General features: G+C 33.6%; 2 protein-coding genes, 1 long non-coding RNA gene and 2 pseudogenes across 3 annotated transcripts; 2 read left to right on the top strand and 3 right to left on the bottom strand.

Annotated features, from left to right (window-relative positions):
* Nucleotides 1-1511: 1511 nt before the first annotated feature.
* LOC146926600 (uncharacterized) lies at nucleotides 1512-3247 on the top strand. The gene is made up of 2 exons (XM_085706936.1): nucleotides 1512-1522; nucleotides 2394-3247. The coding sequence occupies exons 1-2, from the start codon at nucleotides 1512-1514 to the stop codon at nucleotides 3157-3159; spliced, it is 777 nt and encodes a 258-aa protein (XP_085563062.1). The 3' UTR covers nucleotides 3160-3247.
* A 2499-nt stretch (nucleotides 3248-5746) lies between these two features.
* On the top strand, nucleotides 5747-8929 carry LOC146926599 (receptor-like protein 6; annotated as a pseudogene).
* Nucleotides 8930-9741: 812 nt separating this feature from the next.
* Nucleotides 9742-12942, bottom strand: LOC146926598 (receptor-like protein 7; annotated as a pseudogene).
* A 2677-nt stretch (nucleotides 12943-15619) lies between these two features.
* Nucleotides 15620-18232, bottom strand: LOC146926597 (receptor like protein 27-like). Its single transcript, XM_085758872.1, has one exon. It carries the CDS (start codon nucleotides 18216-18218, stop codon nucleotides 15780-15782), a length of 2439 nt encoding a protein of 812 aa, XP_085614998.1. The 5' UTR covers nucleotides 18219-18232; the 3' UTR covers nucleotides 15620-15779.
* A 5855-nt stretch (nucleotides 18233-24087) lies between these two features.
* LOC146926596 (uncharacterized) lies at nucleotides 24088-26915 on the bottom strand. The gene is made up of 3 exons (XR_015034169.1): nucleotides 26505-26915; nucleotides 25294-25380; nucleotides 24088-24315 (listed from the first exon to the last, which is right to left on the bottom strand). It is a non-coding gene; the product is annotated as an uncharacterized LOC146926596 (long non-coding RNA).
* Nucleotides 26916-27526: the final 611 nt, after the last annotated feature.

Here is a 27526-nt window from a genome sequence, read left to right as displayed (position 1 = left end):
CGTCGAGTCGTTATGAAGTCGTCAAGTTGTTAAGATGTCATAGATGTTCATGAAGTTTCTAAGACGTAAGATGTTGAGTCCATGCATACTCATTTAAAGATGAGGGCTCATGCCCTGGAGCTTTTGCTCAACCACGACGATGGAGCTTATGCTCAACCAGAGACGAGGGCTCATGCCCTAGGAGCTTTTGCTCAAATAGCGACGAGGGCTTATGCCCTAGGAGTATATTTATGCTCAATAGCGACGAGGGCTTATGCCGTAGGAGTATATTTATGCTCACAAGCGACGAGGGCTTATGCCCTAGATTGGTACCACATGCATTTGCATTTTCATGATGACTCAAGATGATTTAAGATGATAAGAGTTGCATAGTCGAGTTGAGTCGCATTGTCAAGTCAAGAGTCGAGTCGATCATGAAGTTGTTTATGACTAACTATGATTATGAAGTTGATTATGAGTTTGATTAAGAATCTGTTATGATGATTATAAGATGCTAAATGATTATTGTTGTTGATGTTCATGATTGTTTTGATGATGATGTTTGTTTATGAGTTGATGATTATGATTTGATGATTATGGTTATGATTAGTACTTGTTATATGATGATGTTTATGTCTATGATTAAGATGCTATGATTAAAAGGATATATGATAATGCTTATGACTAATATTTGTAGATATGTGATGATATTTATATGATGATATAATATGAAGTATATGACTAATGTAGGAAGAATAATGATACTAGTTAAGGAAGTTTAAGTTGCTAGATATGATTAATGAATTATAGGATGTTTAAGTTGTTGAATGTACTTTACATGATTTATATGCTTTATATTATTGTTTGAGAAATCTCACCCCTCTGCTTGGAAATGTTGCTCTTCGTATGGGTAACTTGCAGGTAATCAAGATTAGAGGCGTCGTGAGTGGACTCCTCACATGTGTGTCTAGGTGCTCTGATACGTAACGGGATGAGACTTGACTTTACTTCTATTCCTTACGTATTGTTTTTATGAGAATTATAAAGAAGTTGTCGGATTGAACAAATTATGATGGTTAGACTATTTATGAGACTTTTATGATGAAGCCTTGGTGCCAAAGACTATTTTTATGATGTTGAAATATTTCCGCTGCGAGATTTAAAAGATTATGTTGTTATATTTTTGAAGGATAAATTATTATTTATTCCATTTACGATTTTTAAGAAATGTGACATTCCGTTTTATGATGAAAAACTCTGATTTTATTTAAGAAATTTTTACGTTGGGAAAACGGGGTGTTACAGAAAACTTAAAAATCCTTATTGTGTTACTTTCTGTGTTGTTGCTCTTCCTCTTTTGTAGTGTCGCTGTCAACCTTTAATGCACCCACATCGCAGATAGACAGTTTTCTTGCAAGCCTATAGTTGAGTCCACATCAATGACAGTAATCATAGTCATTTCTATAGATTTTGATTTTTGTTGTTGAATTGAATTGTATAATCATTTTTGTCATAAATAATAGAATTAATATATGGTGACACTGTACTCACTTCTTGTAATTTCTGTTGCAGCATTTAAAATTGGAAGCTGATCATGAATTAAATAATGTAATACAAAGAAATTCTCCAATTCTTTTCCCAAACAATTGTATTCTTTTGCAAAATCCCTGGTTGATAACTTTTACTACTCTTAGATTCATTGAAATTCCTAGTAGATTTCTTACAATGCATTCTCCCTGAAAAAGTAATACCTTTACTCCACAAAGATTCATGGTGCATCAGCCCTCCCTTGTACAATGACATAGCCACCAAGAACTTGCTAATATACATATCAAGATAGTCATGACAATCTATAGGAATAATAGCAGAATGAGTAGTCAAATTACAAATTTAGTCCATGTAATTAACAAAGAAGTGTTTATTTTTATGTGTTTCAAATTTGATTTGATTCTTCAAAGGGAAGGCCAACATTGTTTCTTCCTTTTTTACCTCTACTTTGGTGTGGCTATTGAGTGTGTTTGTTTCGGCTTAAAAAAAATAAATAGATTTTGTGTTAAATGAATCTAGAGATTTTTTTTAGTGATTTTAAAAAAAATCTGAAGTTATTTTTGTTTGCCTACTACCCATAAAAATCCATTTAAAAAAAAGTTTTAACTTGTACACGTGTTACCTCCTTATTTTTGAAAAAAATAGATTTTGAGAATAGCTAATCCTAATGACTTTTCATTTTAGGGTCAAAATAGATTTTTTTGATAAAATGGTTTATAAAAAAAAAAAAAAATCCTAAACAAACAATTGAAAATAAAAAAAGTGATTTTTTTAACAACAAAAATAGATTTTTTTTGAAAAAATTCTTAAACGAACGGGCCTAATTCTTGCAATATTGTAGTTTTTATAGATGCAATCAATTAAAGATACAAAATATTTGTTCTGTCCTCACTCTCAGGTCAAGACACACTGCCAAAATCCAACAAAGCAATCAATCATCAAGTAGTTTATCACCCTTCTTCTGCAACTCAATCATCGGCTGCGAACTGTGTCCCAAGTGGAACACAGGTTCAAGGATCCAGTGTTGTGAAATGCTTATTCAATCCGGCTCGAACTTCTATCCCAACCAATTCAAAAGTTCCAAAGACGCCTCCGAGAACAAATTCCAGTCACAGCAATACAAATATATCACCTCCCGAGCTTTCTCAGGCTGCACCTAGCAACGTAGAGGGTACGTCTACTTGTTACACTGTAATTTCAACCAAGAGAGTTATGGTTAGCCCTGCAAAACAAATGGCTTATATAGAGAGTAGTCATTGCATTTCACCCGTTAAAATGAATTCAGACAAGGCAAGTAAGAGGGATCATGTAAGAAGCAGGTTGAATTTTGATTCTTCTGATATGCCTCAGAGCTTTGATTCAGACAAATCATTGCCTAATGAGATTTCTACATCAGAGTCTAACAGCGAAGTTCACTTATGTGACCTTGATTTCCCTAATTTTGATACGTTTAGCTCAGACTTCTCATTTGCTGAAATGTTAAGTGATCTGGATTTTTCTTGTGAGGGTGTTGATTTTTCAATTGTTTCAAATGATAATCAAGTTATCCCGGAACTACCATCAACTTCAGTAGAAGCTCTATGTGAGAAAAATAAGAACATACAAGGTAACGAAAATAATTGCTTATCTTAATTATCTTTATTTTGACCTTTCCCACAGTTTACTGAATTTTTCACTTTTCCAGGCTCTGATTGTTCAAATGTAGCAAATACCTTCACAAGAAGCATAACAATTTTAAGCCAAGGTAAATTTACTCAATTCTTTTAAGTATAAAATTTGGTATAGTTAGTTCATGACATGATATTACCCCTTTTAAGTATAATATTGTTGATGTGATTTCTACATCAATATGTTTAAATATTTGCTATCTATCAGAAATATTAACTGTTATATTTTGCTTTCAGAGAAGAAGAACCAGAGCTGCTTAGATCAGGAGAATTGTTAATGAGGGAGTTTGAAGAATGACACAGGCCGACTTGCTACAGTTGCTGCAACAGATTCTTATGGTCATAGCTCCAACGAATGTAGCTATCTTTGATCTAGGATGTTAACACCATTAATTTTTTCCTTAACCTTTGAACCTGTTTGGTCAATGGTCATCAAGGAAAAGCTAAAATGATTTTGAGATTGTAGATAACTACCTTTCTTATTCAATAGATTAACTTTTAGCTGGAATTATTAGATGCTAAACATGGTTAATTGTCTATGATTCAAGTCTAAAAATTCTTGGAGCAATATTTTTCTGGTTGAAGTGCTGTGAAACAACTAAACTTTGTAATAGAATGAGGTGAAGGAAAGACTAAACATGCAAGGAATCAACTTATGAATTTAGAATTTGCACTTGGCACTTGTCTTTGAATGTTAAACTTAGATTAGGAGATATACAATCTCATACATTTTATTGAAGATTTGCAATGAAATTAATGTACAATATACCAATTAGAGAATTTTGGACTTGAATTCACAGTAGATATGTCTTTTAAGTAACTTGGCTTTGTCTTTCTTTCTCGAGTCCAATGAGTTTAATTTTTTGTGAAGGATAAATTCATAAGATGAAGAAGATAATTCAGAAGTGAAGAAATGAACCATCAAGTTTTTTTTTTTTTTTTTTCAATTGTTGTTTGGTTTTGGTTTGAGATTTTCTTTCAATCTTGTTAACGAGTGCCCCGGGGCACTCTTTAAGCATACCAAAACAAGTAATTATTCTTTAAAAAAGTAAAATATTTTGATTTCCAATGCATTGATTACACGCATTTTTATAAATACTTGCTACTTATAGCCCTTAAAGAGTGCCCCGGGGGCACTCGTTAACATTTCCCTTCAATATAAACAAGTGTCTATCATATCACCTTCAAGAATATGTCAAAGTATCCAACCATCAAGAATGGTTTTCAAGCTCAGCTGCCCATCAATATTTCCAATAATATGTCAAAGTATTTGGGGCTTCCTACTCAATTTGGTAGATCAAAAGTTCAAGACTTTAACTATATTATGGACAAGATTATCAAGAAGCTTAAAGGCTAGAAAGAGCGCAAGTTATCCTTTGCGGGAAGAAGTGTTCTAATAAAGGCTGTAACGAAAATAATTGCCCATCTTAATCATCTTAATTTTGACCTGTCCCACAATTTACTGAGAAATTTTCACTTTTCCAGGCTCTGATTGTTCGAATGTAACAAATACCTTCACAAGAAGCATAACAATTTTAAGCCCAGGTAAATATACTCAATTCTTTTAAGTATAAAATTGTTGATGTGATTTAACAACTTAAGCTTTTGGTATATTTTGAGTCCATGACATGATATAATCCCGTTTACAATAGGGTAGGGTTGTGTTGTGATATTTTCTGTCGACTGTTTTTCAAAATCTTCAATTGGTTACTCTTTATTTGAAATAAAAAGATCCTACAGATGACAAGTCTGTGCATTATCACATTTCAAGTCCAAATGACACTTTTTTAACACTTGGAATACTTGGCTATCTATCAGAAATATTAACTGTGTTATATTTTACTTTCAGAGAAAAAGAACCAGAGCTGCTTAGATCAGGAGAATTGTTAATGAGGGAGTTTGAAGAATGACTCAGGCCGACTTGCTATAATTCCAACGAATGTAGCTATCCTTGATTTAGGATGTTAACACCATTAATTTTTTCCTTAACCCTTGAACCTGTTTGGTCAATGGTCATCAAGGAAAAGCTAAAAATGATTTATGTGATTGTAGATAAGTACCTTTCTTGTTCTGGTTTAATCAATAGATAACTTTTAGTTGGACTTATGAGATGCTAAACATGGTTAATTGTCTATGATTCAAGTCTAAAAATTCTTGGAGCATTATTTTTTTTGGTTGAAATGCTGTGAAACAGCTAAACTTTGTACTAGAATGAGGTGAAGGAAAGACTAAACATGCAAGGAATCAATTTATGAATTTAGAATTTGCACTTGGCATTTGTCTTTGAAGGTTAAAGTTAGATTAGGGGATGTACAATCTCATACAAGTTTATTGAAGATTTGCAACGAAATTAATGTACAATATACCAATTAGAGAATTTTGGAATTGAACTCAAGCCTTTATCTTTTAAGTCTAAATAATCTTAAAGAAATATATATTTTAAGTAACTTGGCATTTATCTTTCTTTCTTGAGTGCAATGAGTTTAAATTTTTAAATATAAGACTTTATGAAGGATAATTCATAATATGAAGAAGATACAAAGGGGAAGGAAATGAACAATCAAGTTTTTTTTTGTTGTTGTTGCAATTGCTGTTTGGTTTTGGTTTGAGATTTTCAATATAAACAAATTTGATATTTCAGAAGAAATAATAAATATCTCCAATTCCTCAACTTAAAGTAAAAAAAGAAAAGAAAGAAACAACACTTGTGAATGAGAAAATGAAATGTGTTAAGTTCTGCATCAATGACTATAACAACATACTTTCTCAATGGTCTGCATATACTTATTTCATTAGACATTGTAGGTTTATTTCTCCAAAAAACTGAACTTGGCTTATAACAATTTCAATTTTTCCATTCCATCAGCATTCAACAAGCTGGAGAAGTTGACATATCTGAATTTAACAGATGCCATATTTCTCAGGAAGATTCCAATAGAGATTTAATTTCACAGCTTATAAGGTTGGTTACTCTTGACATCTCTTCTCCTGACTATTTTTTATTGCAAGGGCTGACAATTAGCCACCAAAATCTACAAAAGCTTGTCCAAAATCTGACAAATCTAAGGCAATTGTATCTGGATGGTGTAAGTATATCAGCTAAGGGACATGAATGGATCAATGCTTTGTTGCAGTTGCGAGACCTACAAGAATTGAGCATGTCTTACTGTGGTCTATTAGGTCCCCTTGACTCTTCCCTAACAAAACTAGAGAACCTATCAGTCATTATTCTTCATGGGAACTATTTTTCACCCCCAGTTCTTGAAACATTTGCAAATTTTAAAAACTTGACTACCCTCAGTCTTGCATTTTGTGCATTATCCGATACATTTCCACAGAAGATCTTTCAGATTGGAACATTGTCTGTTATTGACTTATTTTCCAATGAAAATCTCCGTGGTTCATTTCCAAACTACTCACTAAGTGAATCTCTTCATAGAATTAGAGTCAGTGACACAAACTTCTCTGGAGCATTACCTAGCTCTGTTGGCAACTTGAGGCACTTATCTGAATTGGATCTTTCTGTTTGTCAATTTAATGGAATCCTTCCAAATTCATTGTCAAACCTCACACACCTCAGTCACTTGGATCTGTCAACTAGCAAATTCACTGGTTCTATTCCGTTCTTTGACATTAAAAGATTACAGAATCTTGTCACCATTGACTTAAGTAACAATTCTATCAATGGTATCATTCCTAACACGAAAGTTGGGGCCTAATTCATCCCTACAAAACCGGCTTGTAAGGTGACGGTGAGGAATGCCTCCTCTTTACAAACTCTTCTCAAGAATCCTATCTAACCATTGTGGGACTAAATCTCACCGAGTGTTGGCCGCTAATAATTCCTTCCTTCCTATTTAGACTCCCATTATTACAAGAGCTTCGACTTTCATTCATCCAATTTAGTATATTAGAAGAATTCACAATTATGTCTTCCTCCTCACTGGACATTCTTGATTTAAGCAGCAATTATCTATCAGGGCCTTTTCCAATGTCCATTGTTCAGCTCGGTTCACTTTATGCACTCGACCTTTCCTCTAACAAGTTTAATGAATCCCTCCAACTAGATAAACTTTTTGAGCTCAAAACCTTAACTAGTTTATACCTTTCATACAACAACTTATCAATCGATGGAAAAGGTCCAAATGTTGATTTGTCTTCTATTCCCAACTTTGACATTCTAAGATTGGCATCCTGCAACTTGAAAACTATCCCTAGTTTCTTGATAAACCAATCCAGATTGACCATTCTAGACCTTTCAGATAACCAGATTCGTGGAATAGTACCAAATTGGATGTGGAAACTACCATATCTTCAAGTCCTTAATATTTCTCACAATTCTTTTATCGACTTGGAAGGACCTATGCAAAATCTTACTTCCATTTGGATATTAGATCTTCATAACAACCAACTTCAAGTGCTTGACATTTCCTTCAACAACATTTCTGGAACAATTCCTCCATGTTTAATGACAATGACTCGTATCCTTGAGGCATTAAATTTAAGAAAGAACAATCTCACCGGCCCCATATCAGATATGTTTCCGCCTTCTTGTGCCTTAAGGACTTTGAACTTCCATGAAAATCTCTTACATGGGCCAATTCCCAAGTCTCTCTCCCATTGCTCATCATTAAAGGTATTGGATATTGGATCAAATCAAATTGTTGGTGGTTATCCATGCATCTTGAAGAACATACCAACACTTAGTGTATTGGTTTTGCGGAACAATAAACTTCATAGTTCCTTAGAATGTTCAACTTCACTAGAAAATAAGCCATGGAAAATGATTCAAATTGTGGACATTGCTTTCAACAATTTCAATGGAAAACTACTTGAAAAGTATTTCACATGGGAACGATTTATGCATGATGAGAATAATGTTCAATCAGACTTTATCCACTCTCAGGATAACCAGGAATCATATTATCAGGATAGTGTGACAATTTCCAATAAAGGTCAACAATTGGAGTTGGTTAAAATTCTAACAATATTCACAGCCATTGATTTATTATCCAATCATTTTGTAGGTCAAATACCAGAAGTGATGATGAACTTCAAAGCACTTCATGTTCTCAACTTTTCAAGCAATTACCTCTCCGGGGAAATCCCATCTTCTATAGGAAACCTGAAACAGTTGGAGTCATTAGACCTCTCAAACAACTCTTTGGTTGGTGAAATTCCGGTGCAACTTGCAAGTTTGTCATTCCTTTCTTACTTGAACCTCTCCTTCAATCATTTCGCAGGAAAGATCCCAACAGGCACTCAACTTCAGTCATTTGACGATTCTTCCTTTAAAGGAAACAACAGATTATATGGACCTCCGTTGACTAGAAAAGCATATGTAAAAAGCAGGAATTGCATCCACAGCCAGCATGCAGAAGTAGAAAGTTATCTTGTTTAATTGATTGGAATTTTTTAAGTGTGGAACTAGGACTTATTTTTGGGCTTGGAAGTGTTATTGGTCCCATCATGTTTTGGAAGCAATGGAGGGTAAGTTATTGGAAACTCATGGACACAATTCTTTGCTGGATATTCCCTTGGATGCATTTTGAATATGTAAAACAAGGAGGACAAACTTACAGAGTTTTAAGGTGGTAGTAGCATTAGTTACTAATGAGTGTACTAGAATAAATTCAGAAGTGTGTATCTTGCAATCTATTATACTAATGTTTACTCAAGAACCACAATCATGCACTATAAATGATTCATACATATGTAATCTACAATTAAATAATCAAGGAAATTCCACCTCTTCTAAGTTCTTCAGCATAATCCATGCCTAGTTAAATATAATCAACACTATAATTTGACAGAGAAATGAAATATGGTTTGAATTTCTTTTTTTAAATGATATAATTAAATGAAACATAGACAATGGTACTAGAGATTAATTTTTTTTTTTCAATGTTTTCAGAATGTTATCTGACCATTTATTATATTCTTTATCACCATGACACTGATGTCAACTGTCATATACTATTATGCTGGATAAACTTCTATTTCTAAAGCTTGCATTATTAGTGTAATTATGTTCACCACCTTTCAAAATTTGCAATTCACAGGAACTGAGTTAGACCTTCAAAATTTAGAACTAAAAAAAAAACACGTTAACAAGATGTTAGGCAGAGAATGGTATCAATGTGTAATGGTGTCAATATCTAGCCAACAATCAGATTCAAATTAAAAATATGTTCCACCAAAAAGGAACAAAATGAAGTAATTGGGTTGATATATAAAGTTTTGAAGGCTCTATATCTAGATTTTGGAGTTGTATGCTCTTGGTTTACTTTTTTCTCTTTTCAGAGTTATAAAGCTTTTCTTTGGGTTTTCGGTTTAATTATGATGTTTATAATTATAAATCAACTTATATATTTCTAATTTGAATGAAACAATATCACTATATAATTCTCAATGACACTGTTTTATTTAAACTTTATAGATTGTTTCTTGAAAGTTATAATACATATCATCACACACAAAGGAGTAAACACAAAGTACAACTTAAATGGAAATAGAAATCATTATTTTAATATTATCACAGTCCCTCTAACATTAATGTTATCACCACCTTAAAATTCTGCATGTCTGTCCTCTATCAGTTGCATATTCAAAATACATCCTCCGGAAGATCCAGCACATAATTTTGTCTACGAGTTTCCAATAACTTACTCTCCATCGCTTCCAAAACAAGATGGGACCAATGATGATTCCGAGCCCAAAAACAAATCCCAACACCACACTTAAAAAATTCCAGTCAATTGAACAAGCTAACCTTTCACAAGCTGGTTGTTGGGGGCAGCTCATCCTGATTTTTACCATTTGGGTTTTCAGGCAGTGGAGGTCCACATAGCCCATTGTTTCCTTCAAACGAAGTCGCTTGAAATGACTGAAGTGAGTACCTGTCGGGATCTTTCTAACCAAATGATTGAAGGAAAGGTTCAAATAAGAGAGGAACGACGAGCTTGCAAGTTGCATAGGTATTACACCAACCAAGGAGTTATTTGAGAGGTCTAATGACTCTAACTGTTTCAGGTTCCCAATAGTTGATGGGATTTCACCGGAGATACCGTTGTTTGAAAAGTTGAGAACATGAACTGCTTTGAATTTCATCTGACCCTCTGGTATTGGTCCTTCAAAATGATTGGATGAGAAATCAATGGCTGTGAAGATTGTTAGAATTTTAACCAACTTCATCTCCTGACCTTTATTGGAAACTGTCACCGTATCCTGATAATATGTGTAGTCTTTCTTTAGCGTGTGGATGAAGTCTGATATAACATCATCTTCATCTTGCATCATTCTATCCCATGTTGTGAAGTATTTTTCTTGTAGTTTTCTATTGAAATTGTTGAAAGCAATGTCCACAATCTGAATCATTTTCCAATGCTTATCTGCTTGTGAATGTGAACATTCTATGGATCCATGAAACTTGTTATTCCGCAAAACCAAGACACAAGAGTTGGTATGTTTTTTAAAAAGCATGGAAAGCCACCAAAAATTTGATTTGATCCAATGTCAAACACCTTTAATGATGAGCAGTGGGAAAGAGACTTCGGAAGCGGCCCATGTAAGTGATTCCCATTGATGTTCAAAGTCCTTACAACACAAGAAGCAGGAAACATATCTGGTATTGAGCCAGTGAGATTGTTTTTACTCAAATTTATGACCTCAATGGTACCAGCCATTGTCAATAAACACGCGGGTATTGTTCCAAAAAATTTATTAATGGAAAGATCAAGAACTTGAAGATTTGAAGCATTGCAGAGGGAATGAAGGAAACTTCCCTGTAAGTTATTATTTGAGAGAGATAGAAACAATGTGGAAGACAGGTAATGACCAATATCTTGTGGGATAACAGAAAAATTGTTGGATGAGTAATCCAAATAAATAGCAGATTGATGAAACATGCGTATTGGTCCTTGCAGCTGGTTGTTATGAAGGTCAAGAAGTATAAGGTTGGGAATATGATTCGGCATTGGTCTTTGAAAGTTAGTGAGAAAATTGTGAGAAATCTTTAGCGTATTAAGATACGGTAGTTTCCAAATCCAGTTTGGTACTATTCCATGAATCTGGTTATCTGAAAGGTCTAGATAGCCCAATTCGGATTGGTTAATCAAGAAACTAGGAAATATTTTAAAGTTGCAGGATGCCAAACCTAGAACATTAATGTTGGGAATAGAAAGTAAATCATAATTTGAAGCATTCCAACTGATTGATAAGTTGTTGAATGAAAGATGTAGTTCACTTAAACTTGTAAGGCCAAAAAGCTCATCTAATTGGACGGATCCAGTGAACTTGTTAGAGGAAAGATCAATGAGATAAAGTGATTCAAGCTGCAATATAGATACTGGAAAAGGCCCTGATAGATCATTGCTGCTTAAATCAAGGGATTCTAATATGGAGGAAGATATGATTGTGAATTCTTCTAGATTGCTAAAGTGGTTGGATGAAAGTCGGAGACTTTCCAGATATGGGAGTGTAAAAAGGAATGATGAAATGCTACCATTGATAGAATTAAAACTCAAGTCAAGGTTAACAAGATTCAACAGTTCTTCAATGTGAAAAGAGGATGAAACCTCACCACTTAAACTATTATAAGAAAGGTCTATGTGGTTAAGGTTTTTGGCCATACTAAATGATGGTATTGGACCAGTGAAACTGTTATATGACAAATCCAAGTAACTTAGTTCTGTTAGGTTTGAAAATGAATTGGGAAGTGTTCCATTAAATTGAGAATTAGAAAGATCCAATTCATATAAGTGCCTCATGTTTCCAATGATGTGTGGAATTGCTCCAGAGAAGTTTGTGAAACTTACCCTTAAGGTGTGGAGAGATCCACTCAGCTGAATTTCTGGAAATGAACCATGGAGATTGTTGTTGTATGTTATGTCAATAACAGACAGTGTTCCAATCTGAAATATCTTTTGTGGAAATGTACCAGTCAATCCACAATCTGAAAGACTAAGGGTGGTCAGGTTTTGAAAATTGGCAAATGTTTCTGGAACGGGGGAAGAAAAATTATTCCTATAAAAAATAATAACTGATAGGTTCCTTAGTTTTGATAGGGAAGAATCAAGTTGCCCTGCTAGATCACATTTATACAAGCTCAACACTTGTAGTTCACGCAGCGGCAACAAAGCATTGCTCCATTCATGAACGTCAGATGTTATATCTTCCATATATAATTGCCTAATCTTGGTCAGATTTTGGACAAACTTTTGTAGATTTTGGTTGTTGATTGTCAACGCATTCTTTATCGCATGTTTAGGTCCAGAGATATCAAGAGTAATCAAATTTGTAAGATTTGAAATCTCTATAGGAATACTCCCTGAAAACTTGCGTGTGAAAAATTCAGATAATTCAACATTGCCAACTTGTTGAATCCTGATGGAATGACAATTTCAAACAAGTTATAAGCCAAATTCAGTTTATGGAGATGTTTGAGACTGAAAAGACTACTTGAATTATCAAAACCATCAGAGATATATTCTTCACTCAAGTCAAGGCCAATCACTTGTCCTTCACTGTCACAAGTTACACCACTCCAATCGCAGCATGCAATGCTTTTATTCCAGAATTTTAGTTTGGTGGAAATTTCAGGGTCGAATGTGAGATTATTTTTTAGTTGGAGTAGCAATAGTTGTTGATCTTCAAGACATTTGGCTGAGGCAACGGTGATTTGGAAACTCACATAATTGCAGTAGTAGCAGAGAATGAAGGAAAACAATGGAAGTAATGTAATTCTCATTGTTGTTTAATTAATTACTTAGTGTGAATTACACAACACAAGACAAAACTAAGAAAACATAGGTGATAGATGATGGTCTTATAAAGTTGTAGGCACAAGAGAAGTTTTGTTGAACAAGACCTGTAAAGTTGCAAGTCATGCAATGGCAACTAAACATTCCATCGTTTCAAAGTAAACCATATCATGGGCCAAAGTTGCTTGACCCATAAACTTAATCTCTCTAGGCCAAATTTTCTTTGGAATACTTTGATCACTAAAAGTGAAAACAAAGACCATACAATGTGTTATGGAATACATTTTTGAAGTTCCATTAGGTTATATGAATGTTGACTTCCAAGTCTTCCATTAATTATGCATAAGAGTGTGTCAACCATTGAGAAAATATTCATTGGTGTATAGAATTGAACACATTTTGTTTTCACATTCTCGTTGGGGTAGTTAAATATTCACTTGGTTTCTGACAATCACTAAGAATCCATTAAATATTCCAGTATCTTGACCAATAAAGAATGAATGCAGCACATCATGTTTATAGTGGTTTATGAATTTCTATCCAACTATCTTTCATTGATATGCATTCTTCTCTGTAGGCTTGTTTTGGTACATGACTTGGTCCTTTTCCATAATTGATAATTTAAATTCCATTTCTCATAGTAAGCATAATCTTTTTTGGTACATGACGTAGTCCATTCCTCTATTGTGGCAGAGAAAAATGTCTCCTTGTAAGAGCTACACACCTTTGAATATTTTTTGTAGCCAAGCTGTAAGAAGATAAACGTAGGAAAGCTCAAATTCTTATAGAAAATTTTGCAACAAGTGTAGTCATACTCATTTAATGGCTCTTAATCCTTCTTCTTGTTTGAAAAAATAATAATAGTAAAACACTAGAATTTTATCAAGTTATTTAAAACCAGAAGGAGGTACAAACCACAAACAAACTGATACCATAAATTAAATTTTTTCTAATCCAACCAATTTTCCATATGAATATTAAACAATAAGCAAGAAAATAAATTGATTAACCAATCACAATCATCCATTCTCTTTGCAAAAAGGAGATGGCTACTCCCTCATAACAGTCATTGGCAGAACAGCATTTATTTGTCCTCATCAATTTATAGCCCTAAAATATGCAGCCGTAGTTCATAGAGATAACTTGCACAGCAAGACTTTCCAAAACACTACAAGGTTTAAACAGTTTTTGACAAGGTGACATTATACTCGCTTTGTAACACCCAAGGAAGCTAGTTAGTGTCATTCATAGAGATAACTTGCACAGCAAGTTATCTTGTTTGTTCCGATGTTTAGTATCTATAATTTGGAGCAGTGGGCCATATAAATGACCATTGTGTCTTTTTTTTTTTTTCATCAACAAAATTGGCATTTGAATAAAACCTACTATGATCGTTAATATATAATAACATATACTCCAAATTATGGAAAAGCTTTTCCCTCTATAATTGAGCCACATAAAGAAATGTAAGGTAGTTCTATAAGTTGCAATGGTGACATATGGCTGTCTCTCGCGCCATACAACACTTCTCTAGATATTAAAGCATGTGGATATGCGTGGAGTATGTTTGGGGGAGTGTGTGTCACGAATATTGGCTTGATACCTTTTTCCTTGTTATTTCTTGTGTATATATAGAGGTTATTAGGCTATATAGGTAATTACACTAAGTAATTATAATTAACGAGAACAAATAAGTTTCTGATTTGTGTCCTTATTTCTAGAAACAAACTAATAAATATAATAAAGAGGACAAGTAAACTTCTTATTCACATCCCCCCTCAAATTGATGCGGCTGGTCAATGAGTATCAATTTGCTAACAAGAAATTGATGATGTGGGCGCGGAAGAGCCTTGGTAAGAATACCTGTAATTAGTCGGTCATGATAGGCGTCACGGATTGAATGACAATCAACTTCGATATGCTTGGTGCGTTCATGAAAACAAGATTTGCAACGATTTAGATGGCACTTGTATTGTCAGCATAAAGTGAGATTGGCTCTGTTCGAAGAAATCCAAGTTCAGCCAAAAGCCCACGAAGCTAAATTATTTCTGAACAAGCAGCATACATGGCACAATACTCAGATTCAGTAGAAGATTTAGAGACTCTCGCTTGCTCCTTACTTTTTCACGAGATCAATGAAGAGCCAAGAAACATCCACCAACCAGTGACGGAGCGTCAAGTATCAGGGCATCCTGCTCAATCAGCATCACTATAAGAACTCAACTTATGAGAATTTTCAATGGGAAAGAATAGGCCACGAAGAGAGCTTCCCTTCTCGTAGAGAATTATACTTAGTGTTGGATAAACTCTCAAATACTATTATGTTGGATAAACTTCTACTTCTAAAGCTTGCATTATTAGTGTAATTATGTTCACCGTCTTTCAAAATTTGGAAATCACAGGAACTGAGTTAGACCTTCAAAATTTAGAACATAATAATTGGATATCTAAATTTTAAAATATGTGCATAAAACAGTTGACAACATGTTAACATGATCAACTAAAAAAAATCACGTTAACAGGCAGAGAATGATATCAATTGTGTATGTCAAATGGTATCAACATCTACCTGACAATCAGAATCAAATTAAACAAATGTTTTAAAGTTTTAAAGGCTTTATATCAAGATTTTGGATTTGTATTTTGAATGAAACACTATTACCATAATTCTCAATGACACTGTTTTATTTAAACTTTATAGAATTATCATTCAAAGTTATAATACATATCATCACACACAAAGGAGTAAACACAAAGTACAACTTAAATGGAAATAGAAAACATTATTTTAATAGTTATCACAATCCCACTAACATTAATGTTATCACCACCTTAAAATTCTGTATGTCTGTCCTCTATCAGTTCCATATTCAAAATGCATCCTCCGGAAAATCAAACAGAGAATCTTGTCTACGAATTTCCAATAACTTACTCTCCATTTCTTCCAAAACAACAGGGGACCAATGATGATTCCAAGCCCAAAAACAAATCCCAGCTCCACACTTAAAAAATTCCAGTCAATTGAACAAGCAAACCTCTCACCTGCTGGTTGTGGGTGCGGCCCATCATTTGGTGTTTCAGTTAATGGAGGTCCATATAGCCCATCATTTCCTTCAAACGAAGATGCTTCAAATGACTGAAGTTGGGTACCTGTTGGGATCTTCCCCACCAAATGATTGAAGGATAGGTTCAAATAAGAAAGGAAGAACAAGCTTGCAAGCTGTACAGGAATTTCACCAACCAAAGAGTTATTTGAGAAGTCTAATGACTCTAGCTGTTTCAGGTTTGCAATAGTTGATGGGATTTCACCAGAAAAAGCATTGTTTGAAAAGTTGAGAACATGGATTGCTTTAAATTTCATTAGCACCTCTGGTATTGGTCCTTCAAAATGATTGGATGAGAAATCAATGGCTGTAAAGATTGATAGAATTTTTTCATACTTAATTTCTTGACCTTTATTGGAAACTGTCACACTAACTTGGTAATATGTGAATAAGTCCTCTCCCGTGCGGATGAAGTCTGATATAGAATCATTTTCATCGTGCATCATTCTTTCCCATGTCGTGAAATATTTTTCTGGTATTTTTCCATTGAAATTGTTCAAAGCAATGTCCACAATTTGAATCATTTTCCAAGGATTATTTTCTAGTGAATTTGAACATTCTATGGAACCATGCAATCTATTGTTCCGCAAAACCAAGATAATAAGTGTTGGTATGTGTTTCAAAAAGCATGGAAAACCACCAAGAATTTGATTTGATCCAATGTCCAATACCTTTAATGACGAGCAGTGGGAGAGAGACTTGGGAATTGGGCCATGTAAGAGATTTCCATGGAAGTTCAGAGTGTTTACAACACAAGAAGTTGGAAACATATCTGGTACAGTGCCATTTAGATTGTTATTCAACAAATTTAGTACCTCAAGGGTACTAGTCATTGTGATTAAACATTGAGGAATTGTTCCAGAAATGTTGTTGAAGGAAATATCAAGCACTTGAAGATTTGAAGCTTTGCAGAGGGAATGAGGGATGCTTCCTTGCAAACTATTATTTGAAAGAGATAGAAAATTTGTGGAAGATAGGTAATTACCGATATCATGTGGGATAACAGAGAATTTGTTTGTTGAGTAATCCAAATATCTAATAGAATCAGGAAAAACAGGTATTGTTCCTTGAATTTGGTTGTTATGAAAGTCAATGAAAGTAAGGTTGGGAGTAATATTTTGCAAAGAACCTTCCAATTCTGTGAGAAAATTGAGTGAAATATTAAGCCGTTCAAGACTTTGTAGTTTCCAAATCCAATTGGGCATTACTCCTTGAATTTGGTTATGTGAAAAGTCTAGATCATACAATGTTGGTTGATTTCTCAAGAATCTAGGGAAAGTTTGCAAGTTGCTGGATGCCAAATTTAGAATTGCAAGTTTGGGAAAGGTAGTCTGATCAACATTTGCATCATTCTCATTGATTGATATGTTGTTGTATGAAAGGTATAGTTGAGTTAAACTTCTAAGCTTCAAAAGGTCATCTAGTTGTAGTGACCCATTCAACCTATTAGAGTCAAGATAAAGGACAGAAAGTGAACGGAGCTGGAAGATAGATGTTGGAAAAGGCCCTGATATATTATTGCTACTTAAATCAAGTAAGTTCAGTTTACTATCTAATAGAGAGGAAGACACATTTATGAATTCGTCAAATTTACTAAACTTGTTAGATGTAAGCCAAATTTCCTCCAATGATGGAAGTGTAAAAAGGGATGAAGGAATTGCACCACTTAAATTATTATAAGAAAGGTCAAGAACTTCCAACCTCGTGAGCTGAGAAATCTCTTTTGGAATCTGCCCCACAAATTCATTATCTGACAAATCCAGAGAAGTCAACTTCTCCAACTTGTTGAATCCTGATGGAATGAGAGAATTGAAATTGTTATTAGCCAAGTTCAGTTCTTGGAGATATTGGAGACTGAAAAGACTACTTGAATCGTTAAATCCACCTTGGATATCTTTGTCACTAAGGTCAAGGCCAATAACATATCCCTCATTGTCGCAAGTAACACCACTCCAATTGCAGCAAGCAGTGGTTTTATTCCACAATATTAGTTTGGTGGAATATTCAGGATGAAATGTGAGATTGTTTTTTAATTGAAGCAACAAAGATTTTTGATCCTCAAGACATTTGGCAGATGCAAGAGAGGTTTGGAAAGTGAAAAAAATGCAGTAGTAGAAGAAAAGGACGGAAAACAATGAAAGTAATGTAATTGATCTCATTGTTGATTAATATTCTGAGTGACAACAACAGCACAGATGGTTTGTTTTATAAAGTTTCAGAAATATGCATATAATTGTGGAATAGGCTAAAAGTCATGAGAGAAATTTCGTGGAACATGGCCACATTTTTCTATGAGGTGATATTAATGATGACTTCCAAGTCTTCCATTATGATGATTAAAGTAGTCCACTTTCCATATTAAACATTATTATCTTTTTAGGTCGTCCATTGTGGATGAGAAAAATGTTACCTTAAAAAAGGGCATTGAGTGTCTTTGTACAGCCATGCTATGTTGTTGTCCCCAGTCAAATGATAGGAAAGTTCATTGTATCTGTATCAAAGAATTTAAGCATTTTCTTAAGATTGGAATCAAGAAAGTTAATTAGGCACATCAATGTAGGGTCACTTAGCTTGTAGGAGCCGCTTCTAATGCACTCAAAGAAGATGGTTCTTCTATAAACACAATTTCTCAATTAGCACTCAAGTGGAGAAATCATAGTCATTTTAAAGCAGATGATAATCATTTTCTATAGATTTTGATTTTTGTTGTTGAATTGAATTGTATAATCATTTTTGTCATAAATAATAGATTTAATATATGGTCACACTGCTTCTTCAAAAAAAAAAATATGGTGACACTGTACTCACTTCTTGTAATTTCTGTTGCAGCATTTAAAAATTGGAAGCTGATCATGAATTAAAGAATGAAATACATAGAAATTCTCCATTTCTTTTCCCAAACAATTGTATTCTTTTGCAAACTCCCTGGTTGATAACTTTTACTACTCTTAGATTCATTGAAATTCTTGGTAGATTTCTTAGTATGCATCTCCCTGAAAAAGTAATACCTTTACTCCACAAAGATTCATGGTGCATCAGCCCTCCCTTGTACAATGACATAGCCACCAAGAACTTGCTAATATACATATCAAGATAGTCATGACAATCTATAGGAATAATAGCAGAATGAGTAGTCAAATTACAAATTTAGTCCATGTAATTAACAAAGAAGTGGTTGTTTGAAAATCAAATCCTAAGTGTTTATCTTTATGTATTTCAAATTTGATTTGATTCTTGAAAGGGAAGGCCAACATTGTTTCTTCCTTTTTTACCTCCACTTTGATGTGGCTATATTTTTGTTTTCCCACTTTCACTTGTGTCTGATTACATCTCTAAGCCATTTATTAGTTTTAGGGTTAATTATGTTTTTATCTAAATATGTTAACTTTTCATTTTAGTCTCCCTAATTTTTTTTTCAACTTTTATCCAATTTTTTTTAATCCTCACTTTTGATCCCTCTTTTAAAGTAAACTCATATGCAGAATTCATATTTTTGAATAAAATATGAATTTTTTATTCATATTCCGGCTGATCGTCAGTTGCATATGGATTTCTTCGTGATAGAGTTGGTTTGTTTAACTACAGATTTTCTTAGTCTGTAGTATTTTTTTTCTTCTTTTCCATCTTCTTTTGTTTGTTTTTCTTCTGCGGGTTTCGGCCAAGTCCCCCCTCTTCTTGTATATTTTTTTTTTCCTTTTTTTAATAAAATTTTAGAGTTTGGCGGCATAGGACGAAGGTTTCCCAGATGCCAACCTAGTTGGTATGTCGGTGTTTCCTCCCGATGTCTGCCATTACTCCTTGCTTAGCAAAAAAAAAAAAAAATTTGCAGAAAAATTTATAATATTATAAGAATCTTTCCCAAGAAATTAGAATTTTTTAACAAAACATGAATTAAATATGAATTTTTATATTTTTGGTGGTTAAAAATTCATATTTAATTTATGTGTAGTCAAAAAATTCTAATTTTTCTGGAAGTGATTTTTACAATATTCTACACATTTCAGCTCAATTTCATTAAAAAATACAAACATTTACTTAAAAATAAGGACCAAAAATAGTGATTGAAAATTTTATAGGGACTAAAAGTTGAAGGAAAATTTTAGAGGGGCTAAAAGGATAAATTGGTATATTTACAGAGACCAAAAACATATTTAACCCTTAGTTTTATTAGTGAGATGCCCATGAACTCAATGTCTTAAGCATTGTTGTTAAAATCACGACTTAAATCCCAAAATCTAAGATTTTGCGACTTTACCCACCTTATCGATCCAAATCCATTGCAGAATAAAAAAAACAGGACAAGTTCTAGTAAAATCGCATATAGTCATGAAATTCCTGCAAAATCGTAGGGTTTTACAAGACTTTAAATGATTCTAGGATTTTTTTATTTGTTGATACAATTCAATTTTGACCCGGTTCGCATAAAATCGTAGGTTTCCCTAACATCTAGGCTTTGAGTTATAAGTGTTTTCTGGACTTGGAACTTTGAGTCATTTATGACAATATGCAATTTATAACATTTTTTTTTTGTTGATAAAGCTAGAAAAATGCAATAAAAATAAAGGGAAAAACACAATATTGGGGGGACTAGGCCAAAACCCAATTAACAAAAAGGACAGTAAAGCAAAGTCACTTCCTAAGTAGCCATAATTTATAACATATATTTATCATTATTTTTGTTTTGTTAGAATCCATCTATTATGATTGTGATTTTATGATTTTCGATTTTGCTATCCTATATTGATTCTACAAAAATAGTTGAGTAAAATCCTTCAATTTATGTACCAAAAAAAATCCTTCGATTTCAATTTTACGATTTTTCGATTTTGCTATTCCCTTTCGATCTAAAGCAAAATCTTAATGTTTTTGGTAAATGTATAATAACTAATTCACTTGTGTGATTGCTCTTAGTTTAATGTGGATGATCCCCGAACTCACGCTATGACCCAACAAGCACAACATCCAAAATCTTGGTTCAACCAATTTAATTAATAAATTCTTTTCATGGTTAATAAAGTCTTTAACTTCATTTAAACCAAAAAAAAAAAAAAGAGTCTTTAACTCAAACAAGTCCTTAGTTTATATACACATTCCGCTGCTACTTTTACAAAGCACTGATCATGTGTTTGATATGCAGCACCATGTGATCCTGAATAGAATGCTGGTCAAAGTTCATATACTAATATATATGTTGGGTGCACTATTATGATCCTGAATAGAATGCCAGTAAAATATGATAATCAAGTTATCCTGGAACTACCATCAACTTCAGTAGAAGCTCTATGTGAGAAAAATATGAACATACAAGGTAACAAAAATAATTGCTTATCTTCTTAATTATCTTAATTTTGACCTGTCCCACAATTTACTGAGAAATTTTCACTTTTCAAGGCTCTGATTCTTCGAATGTAGCAAATACCTTCACAAGAAGCATAACAATTTAAAGCCAAGGTAAATTTACTCAATTCTTTTAAGTATAAAATTGTTGATGTGATTTAACAACTTTAGCTTTTGGTATAGTTAGCTCATGACATGATATAACCCCTTCTAAAATATTGCCTATAGTTCAACCAAGATTTAAAATTGTGGTAGTGTTGTGTTGTGATATTTTATGTTGTGGAAAGTTTCGATCAAATACAGATGCTGTTGCTACATTTGTGTTTGTGATGCACATGCAGTGACATCAAAGACTTTGATGTTACATCCACATTTGTTGTTGTAGACTGTTTTTCAAAATCTTCAATTGGTTACACTTTTAAACACTTCGAATAAAAAGATCCTACAAATGACACTTTTAAACACTTCGAATATTCATGAGATATTATATGTATATGTTTGAATACTTTGCTATCTATCATAAATATTAACTGTGTTATATTTTGCTTTCAGAGAAAAAGAACCAGAGCTGCTTAGATCAGGAGAATTGTCAATGAGGGAGATTGAAGAATGACTCAGGCCAACTTGCTACAGTTGCTGCAACAGACTCTTATGGTTATAGCCCCAACCAATGTAGCTATCATTGATTTAGGATGTTAACACCATTAATTTTTTCCTTAACCTTTGAACTTGTTTGGTCAATGGTCATCAAGGAAAAGCTAAAAATGATTTTTGTGATTGTAGATAAGTACCTTTCTTGTTCTGGTTTAATCAATAGATTAACTTTTAGTTGGACTTATTAGATGCTAAACATGGTTAATTGTCTATGATTCAAGTCTAAAAATTCTTGGAGCAATATTTTCCTGGTTGAAATGTTGTGAAACAACTAAACTTTGTACTGGAATGAGGTAAAGGAAAGACTAAACATGCAAGGAATCAACGTATGAGTTCAGAATTTGCACTTGGCATTTGTCTTTGAAGGTTAAAGTTAGGGTTAATTATGTTTCTAGTCCCTATAAAATAGCGACCTTGTAAGTTTAGTCCCTACTTAATTTTAATAGCATTTTTAGTCCCTATAAAAAAAAATTTACTTATAATTTTAGTCCCTGCTAAAACAAAGTTTGATTAATTATCCTTAAACTCTTAAATTTTTGAACGATTTTTTTGAGACAAGATTAGAACACTATGAAAGGTTCGTTTACTAAAATTTAGAATTTTCTGACATGAAATGAATTAAATATGAATTTTTTAAAACGACAAAAGTTAAAGATAAAAAGTAATAAAATCTGGATGTAGAAATCAAATTTTGCAATAATTTTTTGTGGATGAACTTTTAGTAATGTTCTAAACATGTCTGCAAAAAATTGTTCAAAAATTTAAGAGTTTAAGCATAAATTAAACAAATTTGAATTGAGTAGGGACTAATACTCAGTGCAGAAAAACAAAATTAGGGACTAAAAATGCTATTAAAATTAAGTAGGGACTAAACTTACAAGGTCGCTATTTTATAGGGACTAGAAACATAATTAACCCTTAAAGTTATTGAAGATTTGCAATGAAATTAATGTACAATATACCAATTAGAGAATTTTGGAATTGAATTCAAGTCACAGTAGATACGTCTATGTCAGTGCTGATGTGATAAGTCTAGATAAACTTATTTAAATAATTATATCTTTTATATAACTTTTTGATGAAGAAAAACTCAAATTTAAATTAATTAGATTCTTTAAACTCATTCAAATTTTAGTGGTACCAATGAATAAAATGATTTTGAGATTTAAATTTTAGAAAATAAGCCATGAAAAATGATTCAAATTGTGGACATTGCTTTAAACAATTTCAATGGAAAAATACCAGAAAAATATTTCACAGCATGGGAAAAAATGACGCATGATGAAAATGATTCTAAATCAGACTTCATCCGCATGGGAAAGGACGTCTACTCATATTACCATGATAGTGTGACAGTTTCCAATAAAGGTCAAGAAATTAAGTATGAAAAAATTCTAACAATCTTCACAGCCATTGATTTATCATCCAATCATTTTGAAGGTCAAATTCCAGAAGTGATGATGAACTTCAAAGCACTTCATGTGAAATCCCACCTTCTATAGGAAACTTGAAACAGTTGGAGTCATTAGACCTCTCAAATAACTCTTTGGTTAGTGAAATTCCCATGCAACTTGCAAGTCTGTCATTCCTTTCTAACTTGAGCCTCTCATTCAATCATTTCGCGGGGAAGATTCCAACAGGCACTCAACTTCAGTCATTTGACGATTCTTCCTTTAAAGGAAAGGACGGACTATATGGACCTCCGTTGACTAGAAAAGCATATGATAAAAAGCAGGAATTGCATCCACAACCAACATGTAGAAGTAGAAAGTTATCTTGTTTAATTGATTGTAATTTTTTAAGTGTGGAACTGGGATTTTGTAACAGCCCGATTTTCAAAACAAGAGTGCATTTTTTTTTCTTTTTAAAATAACTCAATGCCAGGCACTAAAGGATTCAGGATCGTCTTTAATTTAAAATCAGAGTAAGTAAAACATTTTGAAAGCATTACCAACAATACAATCTGAATCAAATGTCACATTTTATAAAACAATATTAGGCAATGAGCTTTTAATATCAAATCATGCACTGCGAAAGTATAAATTAGTGTTCGAGTATTCATTTCCCATGGTAGTATCATTTACAGCGGTGCCCAAACAAAAGAAGTAAAAATACATAAACATAAGACACCATAAGTAAAACATCTAAGCTGATCCTTAACTCTGAACTGGGATGACATGGTACAAGATCCCACCAATGGCATCAAGCCTGACTGCCAAACTGCTACACCTCCAAAGCCTTTGCTATTCCCGCAAAGCACACTCCCTATTTGGATATGGGGCAAAGCCCGATCCACGGATTAATGTAAAGGGTCACGATCTAATAACAACATAATTACAAAAATACTGCAGGCATGTATACTAGCATGGTAAATGGCATCAGCATAAACATTCCTCACACAAAATATAATGATGCACAATTAGCCTAGCAAATGCAGACTCTACATGTGTGATACAACCTCCACTGGCCTATCACATGCAAATGATTCCGGAATAATCCACTCCGTAGAGGGTAAGAAAATCATGATTCTCATAGATTTAAGGTGGGTTCCTTCACGGCAGTCCACACCTCGCGCGTCCGTGCGTCTCCACAGACTACCGCGTACTATAAGACCAGATTTAAGGTGGGTTCCTTCACAGCAGTCCACACCCCGCGCGTTCGTGCGTCTCCACGAACTACCGCGTATTATAAGACCCAATCTCATAGATTTAAGGTGGGTTCCTTCACGGCAGTCCACACCCCGCGCGTTCGTGCGTCTCCACGAACTACCGCGTACTATAAGACCCAATCTCATAGATTTAAGGTGGGTTCCTTCACGGCAGTCCACACCCCGCACGTTCGTGCGTCTCCACAAACTACCGCGTACTATAAGACCCGTGCGTCCAACGGACTAACACGTACCATGAAATGCATGAGCATATATTGTCCACTCAATATGTGCAAATGCAACTCTTATACATCATTCAACATATGTAGTATAAAAACATGCCTCAACTGGCAGTTCACATATTATCTTTCAATTCATATCAAACAACATTTCATAAATCAACATGCATTTCATATATTTATTCACAAGTCATATGAAAGCAACACACATCAACATATCATAATCAAGTTGATTGCAAACAAATCCCACACTGGGCAAACACATTCACTTAACATATCATATTCACAATACACACAATAGCACATACACCATCTAGGCATTTAAGTAACTATGATGTTGAAGAAAGTGCCCCTTACCTGAGCAACGCATTCCTTATAACGTACAGCTCTACAACTCGTAAGCATCTACATCAGGAACGTCTCTAAACCCTCAAGCTAAGTGTCCTAACATATACAATAACTTAGGTAAATATCGACTCTAAAGCTTCCTACCCATTCTAGGTGAAACCTTAGCAACTCTCGAAAATACGATCAACTTCGCTATTTTCTAAAACATAAATAAAATATTTTCCAACACGACATTCGTCTCAAAATCCTTTAAATTATTTTTAAGCCATCTCATGACATAAGGTTAACAAAAGTATATCAAAGGAAACTCTTTTCGAAAAGACTTTTCTTTCCAAATTTCAACTGCTTAAAACATTTTGTTCTAAAGACAAATCTCAAAATAACAGTGTTTCTAAAACACTTCCAAATACTTCGATGAAACTAATTTAAATAGTATTTTTCCGTGAAATCACCCAAGAAAATATTTTCTCAAATACTCTAAGTCTTCTGAGAGACCTTAAAGATTTCCAAACAATTTGACAAATACTTTTCATGTTCAGGTGAATCCCAAAATATTATCCGTTTTGAAACCTCTTTTCAAAAGCACTCAAAAATAAGATATAATGAATCTGACGAATTTTCGACAGAATCTCCTTTGTGTTTACATTGTATACCAGAGCATATGGCTAAGTCAACCTAACACAAATTCACAGACAAAATATTTTCACAACTTAATAGTTCAAACATTTAAAATTTGAATTATGAATGTGTCAGCGGTCACTTCCAGCGCTAGCTCAAACACAAACTCTTTTCAGAAAATCACAATAAATTCATCCGTAGTCGAAACGTCGCGAACCATAGGTCCATTTCGATTGTCTCAACGACGCGAATCCATTGGTCAACTCATTCTCACATTTCAACAGTTTTAAAATGACGAAAATGCCCTTGTACGGTTCAGCCCTTTCATCCGGACAACATTTTTCAAAAACTAATCGATTGAATCAACTCATTTACTCGTCTAAAGCATAAATATCAAATAAAATTCACTTTTCGACACTTTTCCAAAAACATTAAAACTTTAAGATGATCCGATCTTAAATTTTCTTGCGGATCTATACTCATACAAATTCATCCAACAATATTAATAAAGGCATATTGATTAAATAAGCAAGAAATTTGCACCTCCCCCACAAATGGGTTTGGGCCGTGGTGAATAACAAGAGAAAAGGGGAGGAAACTACCTCCTTTGCTTGCTCTAGCTAATCCATAATGGATTGGATGATGAACATAGAGTTTTGATGCAAGAGATTTGAAACAAAAGGGTCACCATTTGAGGAAGGGAGTCGGTCAAGGCTTATATTTTCAAAATAGGAGATAGAATTTTTAAGTAAAGGATGGGAGAGAGAAGAGAACCGAGCGGATAAGAGTAGATAGGGAAAAATATGAGAAGTGAATTAATCCTCCTATTTATAGTCACGATGGATGACTAATGACCACAAACAAAATGGTAAGTCTACAAGTTTAATCCTTAGCCAAGAATAATTCTCTACTCACAACCTATTATAAAACTAATATAATTATAAAATATCTCGATATTTTGGTGACTTAACTAGTCCCAAATTTCTACTCAAATGCATCTTATTATTTGTTGCTAGCGGTTCCGAAACAATACTCCCACGATAATGTCTTCACCCAAAATAATACATAATATAGAATCTTCAATAAAATAAATTTTGCTAAATCCCCAAAATCATCTCATTGACAAATAAATTCCTTGAATGAATATAATGACTTTCAAGGTCCATTAATAGTTCATTTGCAGGGGAATTCATAATTGATTCTACTTGAATCTCCAAACTCACAAAAATGATCAACAAGATTAAGAAAGCAAAGCCTCGGAACAAAATATAAGCCATATATTTAGTTGTAGCTAAATTACGGGTCTTACAGATTTATTTTTGGGCTTGGAAGTGTTATTGGTCCCATCATGTTTTGGAAGCAATGGAGGGTAGGTTATTGGAAACTCATGGACAAAATTCTTTGCTGGATATTCCCTTGGATGCATTTTGAATATGTAAAACAAGGAAGACAAACTTAAACAGTTTTAAATTACTAATGAGTGTACTAGAATAAATTCAGAAGTGTGTATCTTGCAATCTATTATACTAATGTTTACTCAGAGCCACAGTCATGCACTATAAATCCTTCATACATATGTAATCTACAATTAAATAATCAAGGAAATTCCACCACTTCTGAGTTC

Source organism: Medicago sativa, chromosome 4 (assembly GCF_051527215.1).
Source record: "Medicago sativa cultivar Bolivia chromosome 4, Bolivia_mono, whole genome shotgun sequence".
NCBI lineage: Eukaryota > Viridiplantae > Streptophyta > Magnoliopsida > Fabales > Fabaceae > Medicago > Medicago sativa.
This window is presented reverse-complemented; position numbering and strand designations above follow the sequence as displayed.

Excerpts from the sequence above, each read along its gene's own strand:
- LOC146926597 (XM_085758872.1), bottom strand. The coding sequence starts at position 18,218 with ATGAGATCAATTACATTACTTTCATTGTTTTCCGTCCTTTTCTTCTAC.